This window comes from Lampris incognitus, chromosome 13 (genome assembly GCF_029633865.1).
Source record: "Lampris incognitus isolate fLamInc1 chromosome 13, fLamInc1.hap2, whole genome shotgun sequence".
Lineage (NCBI taxonomy): Eukaryota > Metazoa > Chordata > Actinopteri > Lampriformes > Lampridae > Lampris > Lampris incognitus.
Genome location: NC_079223.1, coordinates 8,488,068 through 8,508,656, shown reverse-complemented (window position 1 = coordinate 8,508,656; position 20,589 = coordinate 8,488,068). Strand labels below are relative to the sequence as shown.

The 20,589-nt window shown below is 46.4% G+C and overlaps 1 protein-coding gene across 1 annotated transcript in view; it reads right to left on the bottom strand.

Annotated features, from left to right (window-relative positions):
• micu1 (mitochondrial calcium uptake 1) overlaps nucleotides 1–20,589 on the bottom strand; it is a 49,287-nt gene that overhangs the window by 8,879 nt on the left and 19,819 nt on the right. The window contains exons 5-6 of the mRNA XM_056291560.1: nucleotides 19,101–19,144; nucleotides 1,731–1,845 (exon numbers count right to left, since the gene is read on the bottom strand). Coding sequence (XP_056147535.1) covers nucleotides 1,731–1,845; nucleotides 19,101–19,144 — 159 coding nt within the window. The remainder of the gene's footprint in view (nucleotides 1–1,730; nucleotides 1,846–19,100; nucleotides 19,145–20,589) is intronic.

Here is a 20,589-nt window from a genome sequence, read left to right as displayed (position 1 = left end):
ACTGTGCTGCATGTGCGCTTATGAGAGCCTAACGCTTAAAAAAAAAAACTCCCTAGTGACTTTCCCCATACGAAATGATTTTTTTTCATCCCACGCTAAGAATAAAAGTTTAGCAGCCAGGGGCGTCCAGTTGGCATAGTGGTCTATTCCGTTGCCTACCAACACGGGGCTCACCGGCTCGAATCCCCGTGCTACCTCCAGCTTGGTCGGGTATCCTATAGACACAATTGGCCGTGTCTGTGGGTGGGAAGCCGGATGTGGGTATGTGTCTTGTTCGCTGCCCTAGCGCCTCCTCTGGGGGGGGAATAATGTGATCCTCCCACACGTTACGTCCCCCTGGTGAAACTCCTCACTATCGGGTGAAAAGAAGCAGCTGGCGACTCCATGTGTATCGGAGTTGGAACGTGGTAGTCTGCAGCCCTCCCAGGATCTGTAGAGGGGGTGGAGCAGCGACCGGGGCGGCTCGGTAGAGTGGGGTAATTGGCCGGATACAATTGGGGAGAAAAAGGGGGAAATTTAAAGAAAAAAAAAAGTTTAGCAGCCAGTTTGTTGGGTATTGAACCAGAGGCAAATCCTCATTATTTTGGACTCTGATCCAATCTGAAGGGGAGCACGAATCTGAATTCTACAGGTTACCAAACAAATCCAGCTAATACGAAACTGACTCGGCAGAAGACGATGACACTGAGGCAGCTAACTGTTCCTCAACAACAATGATGAACTGTAACAAAACACAGGGCTGGAGGCTACGCCAAACAGGTGGAAAGTTACCCAGCTGATATCAAACTGGGCAACTTCTACCCAAAAGGAAAGTGCCTTGGCCTGTACGTCAAACTGTGCAGAGGGTTTCTCCTTGGTGTCTTAATTAAGGCATGGGGAAAGCAGCGAGTGACAAAGGTGGGAAGAAACAGGTCAGTGAGAGTTCAGGTGGCTCCAGAGAGGGGACGCGCTTTTAGCCAGCACATCATCTCTGGGCATTGGACCATAATATAATAATAATAACAATAATAATATATTTATATAGCGCTTTTCTAGACACCCAAAGCGCTTCACATTGAAGGGGGTAACTCACTTCAACCACCACCAATGTGTAGCACCACCTGGGTGATGCACAGCAGCCATTTTGCACCAGAACGCTCACCACACATCAGCTTGAGGTGGAGAGGGAGGAATCATTAAGCCAATTACATGGGGGATGATTAGGTGGCCAGATGGGGATTTTGCCAAGACACCGGGGAACCCCTACTCTTTTTAATAAGTGCCATGGGATCTTTAATGACCACAGCGAGTCAGGACCTCAGTTTAACGTCTCATCCAAAGGACAGCATCTCCTACAGCAGTGTCCCCCATCACTGCACTGGGGCATTGGGATTTGACATTTATTGTTTTTGTTTGTTTTTGTAGGACCAGAGGAAAGACTGCCCCCTACTGGCTCACCAACACCACTTCCAGCAGCAACTCAGTTTTCCCATCCAAGGACTAACCAAACCCACACCTGCTTAGCTTCCATCATTTGGCAGAGCCAGGGTACACATTGGTATGGCTGCCGGCACAAAGCTTCAGAAAGGTTCATTGGTTGTTGATATTGTAGCGAATTTGGGGGGCAGCCGGGAACCGCCACAGCCGAGACGCGAACCCAGGTCAAATGCACCACAGGCGACTGCGCTAACCAGTCAACTAAAAGGTCCAACCCAACTAAAGGGTCCGAGCCTTTATGCACCAATACTTACTGGAGAGCACGGTGGTGAGGAAGATGTAGTCAGAGAAGGAGATGAGGCCGCATTCTCCCAGGCTGTAGAATATACTGCCTTCATCTGCAAACTTTTCCCTTTCCTGGGCTATCTTCTGCTCAGCCGTTCCAAGAACAAAAAGAGGAGAAAGAGGCTGTTAAAATATAGGAGAAGCTTTGCAGCTTTTACAGTTGACTCATGGTCTACTATGGCTGGATCCTGACAATGACAGGTTCCTGGCTGTGTGTGTTGGCGTGTGTCTAAGTTTGTGTGTGTGACAGCTCAAAACACACAAAAGTATACACACACACACACACACACACACACAAAACACATAAAAAAACGAGTCACAGTTGATATGGAAGGAATAGGGCGAGACTAGCACTACACAAGTCATGCAACTGCTGCATACACATGAAGGCGTTCAGGCAGGGCAGGCTAGCAGTGAGGAACAATTACCATCGGTTAGTGTGCCCGGCATGTTATCAACAGTAGCTATACTCACGGTGAGGAAATGACATACGGAGAGGAAAGACATCAAGTGAGACAGTGAGACAAACACAACATACACGCCACTTATTAATCAGAACAGTAAAACAGGAAGTATTTAACACCGCCGTGTCTTCGTTTCCGTCTCTCAGACACACCCGTACACGTTATCCCCGTTTCGGTTGTTAGCATGTGTATCTTTACAGCACTGCACGAAAGTGTGACCTAATCACATGCACGCTACAAAGTGACAGTGACAGACAATCCATCCGACTGTGTCTCGCTACAGACTGTACTACCGCACACACACACAAACAGAGAGGATAGAGTGACAGAGCATGCCTAAGGAGGGAGCTGGGTGGGGCGTAGCCCAGGTGGAGTTACCTCCGTCTGCAAGAGGTCCATTTCAGAGGGGAGAGGAAGGAGGAGAAACAACTGTTAAAGAACAGCGCAGCCTCTGCTGTCTTTAGCAGGGCCTTGAATGACAGAGACACACGTGTGCATTCATTTTGTCGCACTCGCATGCACACGTCAAAAGCAAAACAAACATCTTGTTCAAAACAAGAAAAAAGGGGAATACCACCCAATTTCACGATTCAAATACACATTCAAATGGCGTACAGGTACACCTAGGCGACTCTTTGTCAAAACTAAACACTGCAGAGTCAAACCTGCGGCGTTATCAAGATGTACAAGATGAAATGACTCCGTTGAAAATGAACAGAAGACAGGGGCGTCCGGGTGGCGTGGCGGTCTATTACGTTGCCTACCAACACGGGGATCGCCAGTTCAAATCCCCGTGTTACCTCCGGCTTGGTCGGGCGTCCCTACAGACACAATTGGCCGTGCCTGCACGTGGGGAGCCGAATGTGGGTATGGGTCCTGGTCGCTGCACTAGCGCCTCCTCTGGTCGGTTGGGGCGCCTGTTTGGGGGGGAACTGGGGGGGGAATAGCGTGATCCTCTCACGTGCTACGTCCCCCTGGTGAAACTCCTCACTGTCAGGTGAAAAGAAGCGGCTGGTGACTCCACATGTATCGGAGGAGGCATGTGGTAGTCTGCAGCCCTCCCCGGATCGGCAGAGGGGGTGGAGCAGCGACCGGGACGGCTCGGAAAATAGGGTAATTAGCCGGATACAATTGCGGAGAAAAAGGGAGAAAAATCCGGAAAAAAAGAAAATGAACAGAAGACAGACCCACAGAATCTTGTATCAAAATTAAAAGAAATTACGCAACACCTCAGTGCAGTATGGTTGTCACCTTTTCATCGTCAACGGAGCACTCCAAATATGTACTTTATAAGCAGTCTGCTCTCTAGTCACATTTCGGGACATTATTGAATGTAAAAATAAATAATGAAAAATTGCCCGAACACATATGAAACCAATTTGAATACTGAAATTAGATGGTATTGCCCTTCAATAACAGCCAATTTCAAACCATTTTTCCAATAACCCACTCCTCCCTCATGAGATGCAAAGGCTGTTAAAATGAACTGGTGCAGGCTTACAAATGTACAACTGTTCCCAATTGGCATCCATCTGGATTCATAGACATCACTGATGCAAATACAGAAAATCTGGTTTCTACTGTAACATACATTATTGATGATCGCCACATTTAATATAGGAGGAAGGAGTGGCTCAGAGAGGGGGAGGGTGGAGAAATTATTTTTGGAGCAGTGGCACTAAAAGAAAAACATGAGAGAGAGAGAGAGAGAGAGAGAGAGAGAAAGCGAGAGCCAGAGTGGGAGAGGGAGAGAGAGGGAGTGAGAGAGAGAGAAGGAGTGAGAGAGAGAGAGAGAAGGAGTGAGAGAGAGAAGGAGTGAGAGAGAGAGAGCAAAAGAGAGAGGGAGACAGCGCAGTTGGTGCCACAAGAGCTGACATGTAGAAGTTTTCAGGCGCGTATGGTATGTATGTGAGAGCAAGACAGAGACAGAGAGAGACGGAGAGACAGAGAGACAGAGAGAGAGAGAGAGAGAGAGAGAGAGAGAGAGAGAGAGAGAGAGAGAGAGCGAGAGAGAGGTTGCTTCGGAGTGTTGCGATGACACACAGAAAGCCTTGTAGGCCTGAGCTGAGGCAGATCCCTGACATCAGTTCACAAAGACAGACAAACTACCCATGTCCACACACCCACACAGGAGACGACAGCAGTCGGCTTCACTACAGTGATGACGACAGAGGCACGGAAAACACTGGGCACGATAACTCACACCACACAGCGTCCCGAGTCAAGGACAAAGACTCCATTTAAAACAATTAAGCCGTTCAGTTGAGGGCTCACTGAATAACAAGCAAACTGTACAACAGACCTCTAAGGAAGTCCATCTTGTTTGCTTGTGCCAATCAGAGCAGAATCCTTCTCTCTTGAAGATCCAGTCACTCTCATCCCCACCCACACGGAGCGATGAGCTTTTATGCATGTCCCCAACACACCTAATGACACATCCAGTACTCTCGGGCATTCATGCATCCTTTCGTGCACATGGGCATGACCGGGGTGAGCCTGTGTATGTCCGACAGTGCTGTGGATTTCGTTATGGCTCTGTGGTCTGTGAATCTGTGGTCTGTTCCTGGGAGCCTGTGCATCTCAGGGGAACCTGCTGTAAGAAAACAGTCCCACTCGCCATCGTCCTCCTCCTTTCCTCAGTCTTCTGTGACGGCTATAAGACTCGGGAAGCCCGTCAAAGCCGTGCACTGTCATGCTGCTCCTGCAGTGATCCCAGGCAGAACATGAATAAATGGGAGCGTTTCTCCACTGAGGGACGTCCGGAGCTTTACTCCCCCAGCCTGAAATGCTCTCTGGTCCTGCGTTACCCGAGGTTCCGTTCATACTCCAGCAGAATTTGGTGCCTCCGAGTCACAGTGCCGGAGGGATCCAAAACACCGCCACACTGGAGGTTGTTCCATCAATTTAAGATTCTTCATTGGCCACCGACCTTCAGTTTGCAATAGTCCAAACTGCTGTGGCACTGGAGGTAATTAACCAGTAGCGTGCGTGCCTGGCTCAGGATACCTGTCATGCAGATGCCGGAGTATGTGAATGCGTCCGCCTTTTCAGATCCGTCCCTGAGCTTGTTTGTGTGTCCAGATCTGTCAGTCATTCTAAAGCCGATCCCAAAGGCTGTGTCCGGATGACGGGTTGCACACTCCACAGCCATTTACTCCACCGAGAGTCGAGGCAGAAAAAGCAGAGCTGCAGCCAGGCCGGAGGCACGGTAGTTGGACACACTGCTCTAAATCCCACACGCACGCATACACACAGGGTGAAGGGTTTGGGTTTGGTTGGGGCTAATCTCTGGTGCACCAAGCTAGAGGGCAGCCCCTAAAGCAGCCTTGGCTGAACTTCAACAAGCCTAAACATCAAGAGTCTGACAAACTTGCCCTCTATAAACCGAGAACAGCCAGTGGCTTGCATGCGAAGGGGGCGAAATCTCTTTCTACTCATTTCACATCAATGCTTTTGAGATACTTTCCCAAGGCACACCATGTCAGAGTCCAATACTTGAAAACTCTAGCAACATAAAAAGGCCATTAGGAAGTAGTGTGCACATTGAATTACTGGATTCAGTCACATTATCTCTTTCAGAAGATCTGTATAACTGCTATATGCAAAACCTCTCATCTACCAGAAACTCAAGAAAAATTGCCAACAAACAATGAGAGCTTTAAATCCCTATTTCCATATAATGACACCATCGCCTTGATAGGTTTAATTACTCCACAGACGTGCTGACGAGAGGGCATACATTTCACTGACATCCCAACATCTCCAAGTCATAAAAATAAAAACAGACAGCTGTTATAGCCACTTTGAATGACAGCCTAGCTAAATACAACCTATTATGTCAATCTTCTACATGTAGGCCTTTTGATCCAAAAAAAAAAAATACAACTAAAAACACACAACACCCATCCAACCAACAACACTCCTAGTGTTTAGCATGGTATACATTTTCTTTCGCACATTTCTGAGTGCAAATTCATAAATCACCGCAACCTCCCAGCAGAGTCTGTGTGTGGGGCCCGGCAGTTTTGGCTCAGGAGCCAGTGGCAGTTTGAGATTGGCCCTTTTGCATGCTGCTGCACCGGCTGCGGCTCTTTGTTGATGATTAAATCTTCTTCCTAGCCCAACACCGCAGCTGCAGAGACCCAGATAACAGGGAAGATGGAAAGGAAAGGGGGGAATAGGGGCACACAGTCTGCGAGAGCACTTCAAACGTCCACTTCAGCTCCAACCGAAAAAAAAAAAAAAATTACTCAAAGTAACCATGACCTTTCTATGATAGTGCCATGCAACTCAAGTATTTGCATGGAATGTGATATCTGGATTCTGTAAGGGTAGTGATTTCTGGGCAATCCAAGAGATTTTTTTGGGGGGGGGGGGGATTTCCAAATTGTACTTGGCTAATTACCCTGTTTTCCAAGCCGTCCCGGTCACTGCTCCATCCCCTCTGCCGAGCCACAGAGGGCTGCAGACTACCACGTCCGACACGTGGAGTCGCCAGCCGCTTCTTTTCACCTGACAGTGAGGAGTTTCACCAGGGGGACGTAACACGTGGGAGGATCACGCTATCCCCCCAGTTCCCCCTCCTCTCCGAACAGGTGCCCCAACTGACCAGAGGAGGCGCTAGTGCAGCGACCAGGACACATACCCACATCCGGCTTCCCACCCGCAGACACGGCCAATTGTGTCCGTAGGGACGCCCGACCAAGCCGGAGGTAACACGGGGATTCGAACCAGCAATCCCCATGTTGGTAGGCAATGGAACAGACCGCTACACTACCCGGACACCCCTCCAAGAGATCTTTTTTTACCCCCAGTGTATTCTCTTGTGGGCACTACAGTAAAAAAACTGAATTTACGGGTCTAGCCTGTAACCTGCTTCTTTCTAAAAGATGAGACCCCTGGGCTATACAGCCACTGTCTTTTAATGCATTTGTGTGTATTTGTGTTCATGCGAATCTGTGTGCATGAGTGATGCCTGTCCGCTTGTCGCATCATCGGTCCAGGTGGGTCTTGGAGGAAGTCTGTGGACTGGAGCGCTACACCAGCTAGGGTGTCCTGATATAAGTGACACACTGTGACAGCCAGCAGAGAGTGAACGACAAGGGCTTCTTGCCTTCCCTCTGGGGCCGCCCTTACCTGCTGAATGCAGACGGCATTCACCCTACTGAGGACGGCGCCAGTCTTTTGTCAAGCAATATAGATAGCGGTCTATGTTTAGTTTGACACTAGGGACTTATCATTCAGCAGGTTGCAGGTGATTAGACAGCCTGCTAGGTTTAAATCTAGTCCAGATCGGGGATCAGCTAGTTTAGTTAATATGTCTAGTCAGGAAATTTCTCATAGTATAGATTATTAGATTGACAGTTTGGTCTATAACATTGAGACCGTCTCCCTACCTACCCTGTTGTATTGCTCCCAAGATCTCCTGTCCTAAATGTGTGAATCACAAAAATCTAATAATCATTCCTACCACTGGTGGTGGTGGTGAAATGTGCAATGAAGTAGCTAATAATCTACAGAGCCAAACATCTAATACTATCAAAAAATGTGAACACACATCGTTCCAAGCGTAGGTCTTCAAAATTGTCAACTAATAATACAAGGTGTCTAATTCCAATTAATATTTCATCTATTGGTAGCTCTAAAGTTCTACCTACTACTAATCACTTCAACAAGATGCTTAAATGTGGTTTCATAAATATCAGCTCACTGTCTACCAAAGCCTTACTAAGAAGTGACCTGGCTCTTGAACACAGTTTTGATATGATTGGGTTACGTGAAACATGGCTGAAACCAAATGTTTTCCTTCCCTTAAATGATATACTTATGCCCATGTAGCTCGGGCAAATAAACTAGGAGGGGGCGTTACCTTAATATTTAAATCTACTTTCAATTTAACGTCTAAACTTCAAACTAAATTCAAATCTTTTGAGGCTCTTAGTCCATCTCCCTCAGCCACGAACAGACTCTGCTCGGCGATACTCTATCAACCTCCTGGCTCTTACTCGCTATTTCTTGAAGAATTTGGAGAATTTATCTCAGGTCTTGTTACTCATTCTGATGAGATTCTAATTATTGGTGATTTCAATGTTCATCTGAATAAGGCTGCTGATCCTCTAAATAAAGCCTTTCTGGCGCTTGTTGATATTTTTGGGTTCGCTCCGTTCAAGTCAACTCACAGCAGCGGTAACACCTTTGATTTGGTTTTTATCTAAAAGGACAGCTGTTTCCGATCTGACTGTCTTGCCAACCACATCAGCTGTGTCAGATAATTTTCTCATTAAATTTGAAGCATTAGTGGCCTGTCCTGGTAATGTCAGCACAGATATAATTGCCATAAGCCACATTGGTCCGTCCACTGTAGCTGCATTTGGCCATCAGCTGCCTAAAGTCTCGGCTCCTTTCACTGTAGAGACTGACTCAATTGAAAATTTCACTAGTGACTTAAATGTGGCCCTCTCTAGTGTCCTTGATTCAGTTGCACCTCTCACTACCAGAGCTAGGCGACTAAAGAAGCCTATACCCTGGTCTTAACGATGAGACACATGCTCTTAAGTGGGCCTTCAGGAGACTGGAACGTAAATGGCGAAAATCAAAATTGAAAGGTTCTTTTTTTTACCTATCTTGGCATGAGTTTATTGAAATACAAGCTTGCTTTATCTGCTGCGAATGCAGCGTGCTCTCTCTTGCTTAATCAATATTAATAAACATCCCAGATTTCTCTTTGACACTAGCCAAATTTACTACAAAGCAGCTGTCTATTAGCTGCTCATCATTCACAGCCCATGAGTTTCTAGACTTTTTCTGCAGTAAGGTTGATGAGATATACACAAAATTAGTTCAACTCCAGCTACTCCTGCAGATCCTGTCTTACCAATTTCATATCTATATAATGAGTTACTGATCGTCCCTGTTATTACTGCTCTTGAGACTATCTCTCTCGATACTTTGACTAAGCTCATGTCAGCTTCTAAACCAATTACTTTTCTTCTAAACCAATTACTTTTCAGTCAGCTTTCAGGGCCTGTCACTCCACTGAAACTGCTCTGACCAGAGTGGTGAACGATCTTTTACTTGCTATGGACTCCGATTCCACTTCTGTGCTTCTACTACTAGACCTCAGTTTAGCCTTTGACACCATTGATCACCGCATACTATTAGACAGAATAAATTGTAATTTTGGTGTCTCTGGCTTAGCTCTCTCTTGACTAAGTCTTACTTATCTGAAAGAAATCATTGCGTCTGCTACAATGATATTACATCAAAATATTCCCTTGACGTTAAATGTGGCGTACCTCAGCGCTCGGTTCTTGGCACCTCTACTTTTTTCTCTTTATATTTCACCTCTTGGCCAAATCATACAGTCATGGAATAAATTTCCATTGCTATGCGGATGATACTCAGCTGTACATGCCTGTAAGGGCTGATGATTATAGCCAAATTAATAATTTAGAGGCCTGCTTGGCTGCTGAGAAGAACTGGATGTCACTAAATTTCCTGCTTTTAAATTCGGAAAAAACTGAGATGTTGGTCATTAGCCCTGCTAGACACAGACATCAATTTGATCAAGTAACAATAACAATTGACAACAACAGTGATTTCAGTGTGGCAGCCAAAAATCTTGGTGTTACGTTTGATTCCTGCCTTTCCTTTAATAAGCACATTAAAGAAATCACCTAGACTGCCGTCTTTCCTTTCCATGGCTGATGCAGAAACTGTAATACATGCATTTGTTTCATCCAGACCTGATTACTGTAATGTCTGTTTTCAGGTCTTCCACATACTAGTACTAAGTGTTCAGATGGTTCAAAACGCTGCAGCTAGAATCCTAACTAAAACTAGAAATTTTGACCATATTACACCAATTCTTGCCTCCCTTCATTGGCTTCCTATCCATGTTAGATCAGACTTGAAGGTGCTTCTGCTGACTTATAAACTCCTAAATGGGCTTGCCCCATCTTACCTGTCTGATCTCCTTAAACCATACATTCCATCTCGAGCTCTCCACTCTCAAAATACAGTGCTCCTGTGTGTACCTAAAGTTAAAAAGAAGTCAGCTGGTAGCAGGGTCTTTTCCTATTGGGCCCCATTCTTGTGGAATAACCTGCCTGTTGCCATCAGACAATCAGAGTCTGTTGAGTCCTTTAAATCCAAACTTAAAACTCATCTTTTTGCCTTAGCCTATAATTTGTTGCCTTTAAGTTGAATACTTCACGACCTGTACTGCATGGCGGGTCGGTTTCTGTCTCAATGAATTTACCAACCACTGTTCTGCTGATGAGATTATAGTGTATAGTATATTATTGACTATTGCAAACTGTTCTCTTCTCTCACATCTTTTCTCTCTCTAAATTATGTCTTCTCCTGTGTATGTGCATGGTGTGATGTGAGTCTCTCCTATGTGCACGTGTAGTCTGTTCTCCTGTCAGGTCTACATGGTGATGGTGGTCACGTGGCTCAGGTCCTAGGTTGTTCCGGTGGCATCCTCCCCATCATATTCTTCATCTATATCTTATAATTCCATTATAACTATGCTATCCTCTTTCAATGTTGTATTCTGTAACTTGTGTAAACACAACATCCATTGCACGTCTGTCCGTCTTGGGAGAGAGATCCCTCCTCTGTTGCTCTCCCTTAGGTTTCTTCTGATTTTTCTCCCTGTTAAAGATGGGTTTTTTTAGGGAGTTGTTCCTTAGCCCGTGCAAGGTCTAAGGACAGGATGTTGTGTTGCTGTAAAGCCCACTATGGCAAATTTGTTATAATGGGCTATACAAATAAAATTGACTTGACTTGGCTTGAGAGGAATTCATTAAAGATGGATCAGTGACACTGCGTCCTGTATGCTCCTGTGTCTGATGTGGCAGCATCTCTGGGGTTTGACTCTGGCAGGCAGGATGAAATATGGGGGTTTCAGCAGAGAAGGACGACAAGGTACAAGGAAGATCATGGTGGAAGTCCGCTAGGGTCTGATGTTTCTGACTGACTGCTGTATAGAATACTATGCACTGTGGATTAATGTTTGAACATAGTCACACAACAGCAAAGGCATATTGTTCAGCAGTAGCAAAAACTCAAAAAGACATCAGTGGATCCATGCATTAATATTCACTGCTTGAATGTGATGGTACTTTTTGACCGGGAACAAGTGCTAGGTGGGTGGGTGTGCTGGGTGGGGGCTAATGTCTTAGCTGTCTGCCAACAGTCCCAGGAGTAATTGCAGAGCAGGTGTGCTGCTAATAACTCATAATTATTCTGGGAGTGGAGAGCACATTCAAAGCAATGTATGCTGGTGTGGAACGCTCAATAAACAATTTTAGCCACTGAGGACGGGCAACTGTCCCGCAGGAGGGGAGGAAAATCACATTAACTGACCAGGTGTGCAGACAATAACTGAAGTTCCAAGGAGAACAGAGCAAGAGAGAGAGTGAGAGAGAGAGCGAGAGAGAGACAGAGAGAGCTTGTGTGTATGTGTGTGTGTTTGTATGTACTTTTGAGTAAAATACATGCTTGCATTGACAAAGAGGGAAGGAAAAGTTGAAAAAGTGGAAAAGTGTGAGATAACTGCATACAGTGTGAAAAGGGAAGGAGAAACAGAGGGTGAGGTTTCAAGCGGTTCTTCCTGGGACCGTCCTGCTGAAACAGAAATAGTGAGCAAGACAACAGTGGGTTGCCAACAAACAGGCTGCGAGGCCTGTTTTGTCAGCCATCCCAGCATTCCTTCTGAGTGACAGAGGTCCCCTCTTGATACCAGTGGGCCACACAGCGGAGCACAGGCTGTGGCATTAGGCAGCATAGGAATAGGTTGGTTTCAGTTTTAACAGACAATTCCAGTCTTGCTCTTGGGTCAGTCTAAACCATGCTCTACAAAGGTCATGCAGCACTAATGTCCAGACAGTCCAGAAAATGGATTTGTGAAGACTATCAAGCACATTAAAACAGCTTTCACTGCTAGCCGACAGAGCCATTTCCTGGGTCCAAAACACCTGTGATGCCACCATGCGCAGAGAGGGGGCCCCACCTAAAACTACATTCTGCCACCTTCAGGCACAAGCAATGGGGCAGTGCATGCTGAGAAAGAGTGCCAAAGCAAAGGAGGAGCTCATAGAACAGTTCATAGATGAGAGGATGATGAAGGGTTACAAAACAAAAGAGAAAGAAAGGGGAGGAGAAAACGGGGGAAAGCACCTCTGCCGTTTGGCAGTGACAAGTTTCTAATCAAAGGTTATCAGCGGCTGCTCTTTGCATCTCAGCTTCTCAAGAATTTGACAGTTACTTCTCTATCAAGTAGTTGGGTAGAAGTGCAGGCAACCCAACTTTGAGGCAGTGATCGGTGTGATGGTGGTGAAAAGTGTGCTGCAGCAGTATTTAACAATCCTTTGTTTATGCACAAAGGAAAGACTTTCCTTTTAAATTATTCAGCAGAGAGGATACGACTGGCATCTGGTTCCATTAGGCCAAACAAAGGACTTTAGGCAGGTCGCACGCACTTCACAACACAGGCTTTACAAGTCTGCATGTTCTGTACATATGAACACAATGCAGTGTGTGCCTATTTCACCTTTGTCCCTCCCTGTGGGCACACAGTAAGGTGGACAGGTTACAACCTGCCCACTATTGCTCTTGGTGTGTCTCTTTGCTTACTTGCTGACTCATGACTCAAATATCTGCCTAAATAACAGCTCGTCTCAGGAAACTATCTTCAAGATCAAGGCTCAAATACCCAACCCTGCGTGAACCAGTGTATTAAACCCATTTAAATTGCAAAAGCAAGACACTAGGAATTTTGGTAAAATAATTTTTCTTAGCATCTCTTGGGTGTAACAGAATTGCTGAAATATATAAAACTCTTATTATACAAGGGAGGACAACACCAATACTCAACATCCCGCCATCCTCTCAACCATACAAATCAGCCTCCCCTTTTCCGCAGAGTAAAACTCATACCACTGCAAGCGAGAGAGCCTCTATGTGAATTCAAGATGGATTTACTACTGCTCAAATGAGTTCTTGGGGAAATATATATTGTTTTAACACACAGCTTGTAACTGCGGACATGACTCGGGTTAAACACTTGCTGAAGCTGAGATGCAAAAAAAAAACAAACAAACCCAGAGACTTCCTTTTGGCTGTTCCCCTGAATGGATTCACCCTCCATATTAATGAGAAGGGAGGGAGGGAGAGAGAGAGCGAGAGAGAGAGAGAGAGTCTGAGAGAGATGACCATTAGAGTGAGTAGGTAGTGAGTACATAGTGCAGTTTGTCATTCAGGTGTACACGCACACATGCTGCTCGGCACACGCCCCATACCTGCCAGAAGTCCTGCAGAGGGGGAGGGGCAGAATGGAGAGGGGATGAAAGGGAGGAGGGAGGAAGGGACAGTTTGTGGGTGGAGGAGATCAGCGAGGGGGGGGGGATGATGGGAAAAGAGACAGGTGGATGGGAAAATGAGGAGGGATGTGGGGAGACAGGGAGTAAAGGAGGATGATTATTCATGGGGTGAGGGAGGAGAGAGAGAGAAAATGGGGGGATTATTTGTAATGTGAGGGAGAGAAGATGGTTGCAAGAGCACAAGAGATTAACCATCAGTTAAAACAACGCGGGAATGGTAAATAACACCGGATTATGGCAGCTGAGCGCATGCCCACACGGGGGTAGGAGGAGGGGGTGGGGGGAAAGCGGGATTTTAGCGTTAACCAACAGAGGAGTAGCAAACACGAGATCCCGCTCGAAGTGTACACCTCAAGAGTGGACGCGTTCCCCCAGGGAGAAAAAACACAAACAGAACAATTATGGTGAGTTAACATGAACAAAAGTTGTTACACATCAATGTAAAAAAGTACATCATGTTGGTTTCACCCACTTAACTTCACCTGCAACAAACTGGTGTGTCAGAGGGAGAAGGTGGGGGGAGGGGAGGAGGGACTACAATGGGAAGTTATAAAACATACAATATCGGTAGATTATGGCACAACAACAGGCTTGTGAAAAATCTCCATATGGACTTGGCCTATGTCTCTATAAAAATGTCCCAGTGAATGGGACACTGTCAAGTCTTTTAAGAGAACTGTTAAGTGCTGCATTTTTTTTATTTTTCCCCCTTTTTCCCCCCAATTGTATCTGGCCTATTACCCCACCCTTCCGAGCTGTCCTAGTCGCTGCTCCACCCCCCTCTGCTGATCCGGGGAGGGCTGCAGACTACCACACGTCTCCTCCGATACATGTGGAGTCGCCAGCCGCTCCTTTTCACCTGACAGTGAGGAGTTTCACCAGGGGGACGTAGCACGAGGGAGGATCATGCTATTCCCCCGTCCCCCCCCAACCGACCAGAGGAGGCGCTAGTGCAGCGACCAGGACACATACCCACATCCGGCTTCCCACCCGCAGACACGGCCAAATGTGTCTGTAGGGATGCCCGACCAAGCCGGAGGTAACATGGGGATTCGAACAGGCGATCCCCGTGTTGGCAGGCAACGGAATAGACCGCCACGCCACCTCAACGCCCCTTAAGTGCTGCATTTTGATGATTCTCAGTGCCAACTACTACAGCCCCCATCCCAGTTAGTTTCCAAAACCCGTATCTGAAAACATCCTCTTAAACCTCACCACACCTACTGTTGGCCCTCATGACCTATGACCTACACACGTAGGTCATGAGGGCCTACATACGTAGGTCAACATACATAGTATATTGCTCTGATATCCATTGTGCAGCAATGTCACGTCGGGCTAATTCATTGCAGTGTTATTGTTCTTTTTTCAGTTGGGGAAGAGTTCATGGTTTCTTGGAGAGAAGGAACACTGAGCCCCCCCCCCCCCCCCCCCCCCAACCCCATTCAACCAGCCCGGGGTGGCTATTAAGCCAATGAGGCACAGGCATGTGCCCGTATGGCCAAAGAGGGGAGGGCACATGCCTAAGAAAGAGAAGGAAACCTCAGATCATCCTGGACGTGGCAGGGAACACTCAAGGTGGAACCAGAGCCATATATCAACAGAATGGGTCGTGAGATTTGCCACGCAAATCAAGACAGTAAAACCTTGGGCAGTATTTACATGACCAGGTGACCAGAACCATAAATCTTGATTGCCCCATTTCGACTTCGGGCGCAGGATGGAAATCAACGATTTGCCCAAGCTCTTTGGTTAATGTGCTTTTAATTTGCAGAAAAATCAAACTTCTAGAGGCGTTCTCACAAATTCCTACGCCTTATGCATATTACTCATGTGTACAGCAGCAGAAGGGAAAATGGGAGGAAATAGGGAAGATTTAATTGAGGGATGAATCGTGTCCTCAATTCAGCATCTGTCACTCTGTTCAGGCTGAGTGCCACACAGAGAGTGAGTACAGAATCATCTCTCATCACACCAGCCTGGTGGCTGATGGGTCCAATAATGAGGTTAAAAATATTATATAATAATCAACACGCTTATGATTAACTGCCAAGTGAGTTTGGGAAGCCAAAGCTCCTTGGGAACAGAGGTACAAACGGGCTGGTAAAAGTAGGGCAAAGAGGTAGGGGCGTAGTTGACGTCGAGCTATTGCTCCTCTCTTACAGTGAAGAGAACAGGGCCATGAAAGTAGAGAGAAGCAAGTGAACTCTTAAGTCAAACTGCTGCCAAAGGTTGCTGAACCTGCCCGAGGTTCCCCTGCTGTCAACACGCCATTATGCACTGTGTAGGGCCACTTCGTACATGTCAGTCTTACTGATTAAATCTGAAGCTGCTCTCTGCTAATGCAACGCTTCTAAACTAGTTAAGAGACTAAACAAGTTTTAGCCTCTTGTATGCTTGGAGATCGAGGACCAGACAGATTTCCAATCCATTTTATTTATTTATTTAACCCCCCCATTTTTCTCCCCAATTGTATCCAGCCAATTACCCCACTACCCAAGTCTCTCCAGTATGTGAGTACAGTACAGTACTCTGTGTGTGTGTGTGTGTGTGTGTGTGTGTGTGTGTGTGTGTGTGTTTGTGGTTGTGTGTGTAGAAGAAACTGAGCTGCAGTTCAGAGACACTGGCTATTCATTGTATGTTGAAGAACTCTGGTTAGGTAACCCTTAGTAGACCAGCCCATCTGCAACACTGAAGAACTGTGGGTGAAGTGAATTATCACTTCTACCTCTGATCAGCAGTCACAGGATTCATTCATACTCTTCAGATGCCAGGTTAAGGTTATACACACTCATTTTTTTTGTCAAGGTCCATGGACCCGCTGAAGTAGCCTTGGCCACCCCATGTATAAAACTCTAGTTTCGCCACGAGGACCGTGTGCTCAGAATCGGCATGGAGGCCATTTTTCAGACTCGTCTGTCCAAATTGACAAACACACAATATCTTTTTTTTTTGGATCAAATATATGATTTAGGACAGCAAATATCAGCAGTTGTCGTTGTTCCACAACTCTGTATGAGAGCTGAAAACACAAAATACAGACAAGTATTTTGTCACAATAAAGTGAATTAGTGCTTTAAACGCAGTCGTACTTCGAAATCACAGTAAAATCATCATTCCAATTTTGGAAGGATGATCCAAGCTGCTTATCCCAACCGGGGGCGCGGGATGCTGGAAGCTATCCCAACAGCCATTGGGTGGCAGGCAGGGAGACACCCTGGACAGGCCGCCAGGCCATCACAGGGCCGACACAGTCACACCTAGGGACAATTTAGTACGGCCAATTCACCTGACCTACGTCTCTTTGGACTGTGGGAGGAAACTGGAGCACCTGGAGGAAACCCACGCAGACACGGGGAGAACATGCAAACTCCACACGGAGGATGACTCCCAAGGTTGGACAACCCCGGAGCTGGAACCCAGAACAATCTTGCTGTGAGGCAACCGCACTAACCACTGTACCACCATGCCACACAATAAAACCATGTTAAATAAATAAAGGTCCAACTCCTGTTTTAAAAAAAAACCTCGTAGCCTCTGGCCAAAAACTAAAAGCTGGGACAGCAAATCACACCCTTAAGGAGCGCTGAAGGAGTAGAGACTGAACGTCACTGGCATTTTGGAGAAAACGGGGACTCAGTAAATTATTACTGACAGATGGGGCAATATTTGTCTTGTCTCCATAAGTGTAGTAGCTCATCTGTAGCAGCGCCGGTACCCTATTCATTCTCGACCGGCGTAACAAGCCTTTTCCATCCTCAAACATCGGGTTTCTTAATGGCACACAGTCCCAGTGATGTTTCAGTGATTTCTTCTTGCCCTTGCATGACAGCAGTCAAATTGCCAAATAAATCACTGAAAACATGTAGAGACTACAGCGATCTATACATTTGTTTGGAAAGAGACTTTTTTGATATGCTCTGGACTCATACTTCTGCTGAGATGATGCGTTAAACAGCAAAGTAATCTTTTTTCTTTTTTGGACCCCCCACACTTCTTTTCTCCCCAGTTGTATCTGGCCAATAACCCCAATCTTCTGAGCCATCCCGGTCGCTGCTTGAGCCCCTCTGCCGATCCGGGGAGGGCTGCAGACTACCACATGCCTCCTCCAATACATGTGGAGTTGCCAGCCACATCTTTTCACCTGACAGTGAGGAGTTTCACCAGGGGGACGTAGCGCATGGGAGGACCACGCTATTCCCCCTAGTTCCCCCTCCCCCCGGAACAGGTGCCCCGACCGACCAGAGGAGGTGCTAGTGCAGCGACCAGGACACATACCCACCTCCGGCTTCCCACCCGCAGACACGGCCAATTGTGTCTGTAGGGACGCCTGCCCAAGCCAGAGGCAACATGGGGATCCGAACCCGCGATCCCCGTATTGGTAGGCAACGGAATAGACCGCTACTCTACCTGGACGCCCCCACCAAATTAATCTTAATAATATTGGATGAACAGTTAAAAAGAACAAAAACAGTGTTTATTTTATATGAACACTCAATTTCAAGATGCCGACAGCATTCATAAAGTTGACTTTATCTTAGTGTTTTCTAAAGAAACAGAAGCAATCTTATCAGGGGCTGGTAATGGTCACAGTTCTGTCTGAAGCCATCATGTTAGCTGTAGTTGTGTTTGGTATGCAAGTATCCACCCATCCACAACGCTACAAATGTTAGAATTTAATTGTTCTACAGACATTTTCACAATTCAAAGGAAGTTTGTGTGCCCTGGTGTAATCTGAACAAGTGAAAAAGGTTCTCCAGAGGCACTTGCACTGTTTTGAGACGACAGCAAAGCTGCAGAAAAACCACCTCAAAATGGCACTCTTATTTAACAACAGCTGCTTTTAAGGGACTGTCATGCAACCGCAGTAAAAAAAAGACTTCATTTCAAAAGCTAATAAAGGGTTCAAATCCCAACCAGCTCCACATTTGTGCTGCCTAGTTCGGTTCTGCAGAGTAAACTGGCATGGACGGATGTACTGTTACTTTCTGCTCTCCACAAACACACAACACTGATGTCCAAATAAGTCAAACTGCAGATAGTAAGAGGACGATGATGATTTCTTCATCCACACCAAGAAAAGCAAGGAACTAAAAACGATATGGATGTCAAGTGTAGCATTTTCTCCCTTTTTATGCATCTGACATGGAAAACAGCTGCTATACTTTGTTTTCAACTGGTCCACTTAACACATTCACATGCTTGACTCCCAATAAACCCCTGGGGTAACCTAGTAAGTTATGCAGCAGGGAGAGGTAGTATAACCCCTGGTAAAATAACACATCTCTGGCAACGTGGGGCGATGCAGCATGGCACCAGTGGTCATTATAATTGTTTATTTCATGATGACATTTAGAAAAGGGGAATTCATTTATGAAACCCAACTATAAAAGGGCCTGTTATGCAGCTGTCTACAAGACAGCCAAGTAGCCACCTTTTAATGCTTTGTCAACATGTCCACCCACACAGCCGGAGTCTCAGTACTTACCTTCCCATCATAGCGCTTCACCATGAACTGATCCAAGCCCAAGTCTGAAATGAAATACAGGCAGAGACAAGGACAGAGACTGTGATGAGACACAAATTTATGGGGAGAGAATTTACTAACATGTGTTTGAAATTACAAGGATCTCGGGTGTCTGGGTGGCGTGGCGGTCTATTCCGTTGTCTACCAACACGGGGATCGCCGGTACGAATCCCCCGTGTTACCTCCAGCTTGGTTGGGCGTCCCCACAGACACAATTGGCCGTGTCTGGGGGTGGGGAGCCGGATGTGGGTATGTGTCCTGGTCGCTGCACTAGCGCTTCCTCTGGCTGGTCGGGACGCCTGTTCGGGGGGGAGGGGGAACTGGGGGGAATAGCGTGATCCTCCCACATGCTACGTCCCCCTGGCAAAACTCTTCACTGTCAGGTGAAAAGAAGTGGCTGGCGACTCCACATGTATCGGAGGAGGCATGTGGTAGTCCGGATCGGCAGAGGGGGCGGAGCAGCGACCGGGATGGCTTGGAAGAGCGGGGTAATTGGCCGGGTACAATTGGAGAGAAAAACGGGGAAAAAAACAGAAGAAATTACAAGGATCCAAAGAAGCTCTGGAAAGACAACAAGGCAGGCTCGCTTAAAAGGCAGGAGCGACAGCAGCTACTGAATTTATCTGTGGCGAGAAGCAGCGCAAACATAATTATAGGATGTCATTAGTGACACTCGGAAAATCCCTGACATGTACCAGAGATTAAGAACAACCATTAGCAAACCATTTCCATTTTGCAGTTCTTTAAAATGGAGTCTAAACAGCATTCAGCTTTGATTCTTCTGGTCATTCATCACAGTAAAGTTTCTCAAACAGGGTTTATTTTCAAAGTCCCCAGTAAGTGGCACTATTTGAAGGGAGGGCTTAAAACCGAATGAAAATGGAAGATGACAATTGCTGGTTTACAGTGCTTAGAAAGAGAGGACAAGTGATGAACACGAAGGTCTTGCCATTCCTATCCAAACCTCATTTAATAAACACCGTAGCCTGAATTGATCACTATGAGACGTCAACGTGTCTCCGAGGAAATAATTGTCATTGTGCCACAGCAGAATGACAATGAATAATACAGCAGAAAGGCTTGAGGAGGGGGGGATGAATAATGCATCGCGTAGCCTCTCCCCCGTTTCATTTTCCCCCTCATCTTTCATCGTTGCATTCGCTCCCCGTCAACCAACCATGACTAATCAGGGTGATGACCCCTGCCCTTCCCGGTCGTGACTGGATGACGGCGCGGAGCAGCCCTCATTTGACATCACAGAAACTAACAGTAGTGGTTTGTGGTGTGAATTAGATGCCAGTTGACAGCGTCATCGGCCCTTATCTCTTTCACGCTTTCCTCATCCTGGTATCAACCAAGTAAATATATATGCAAGAGCTCTCAAACAAGTGATGCTGAGATGCAGAACATCACCTCAAAGAGACACATTTAAAAAAATGAGTGTTTACTT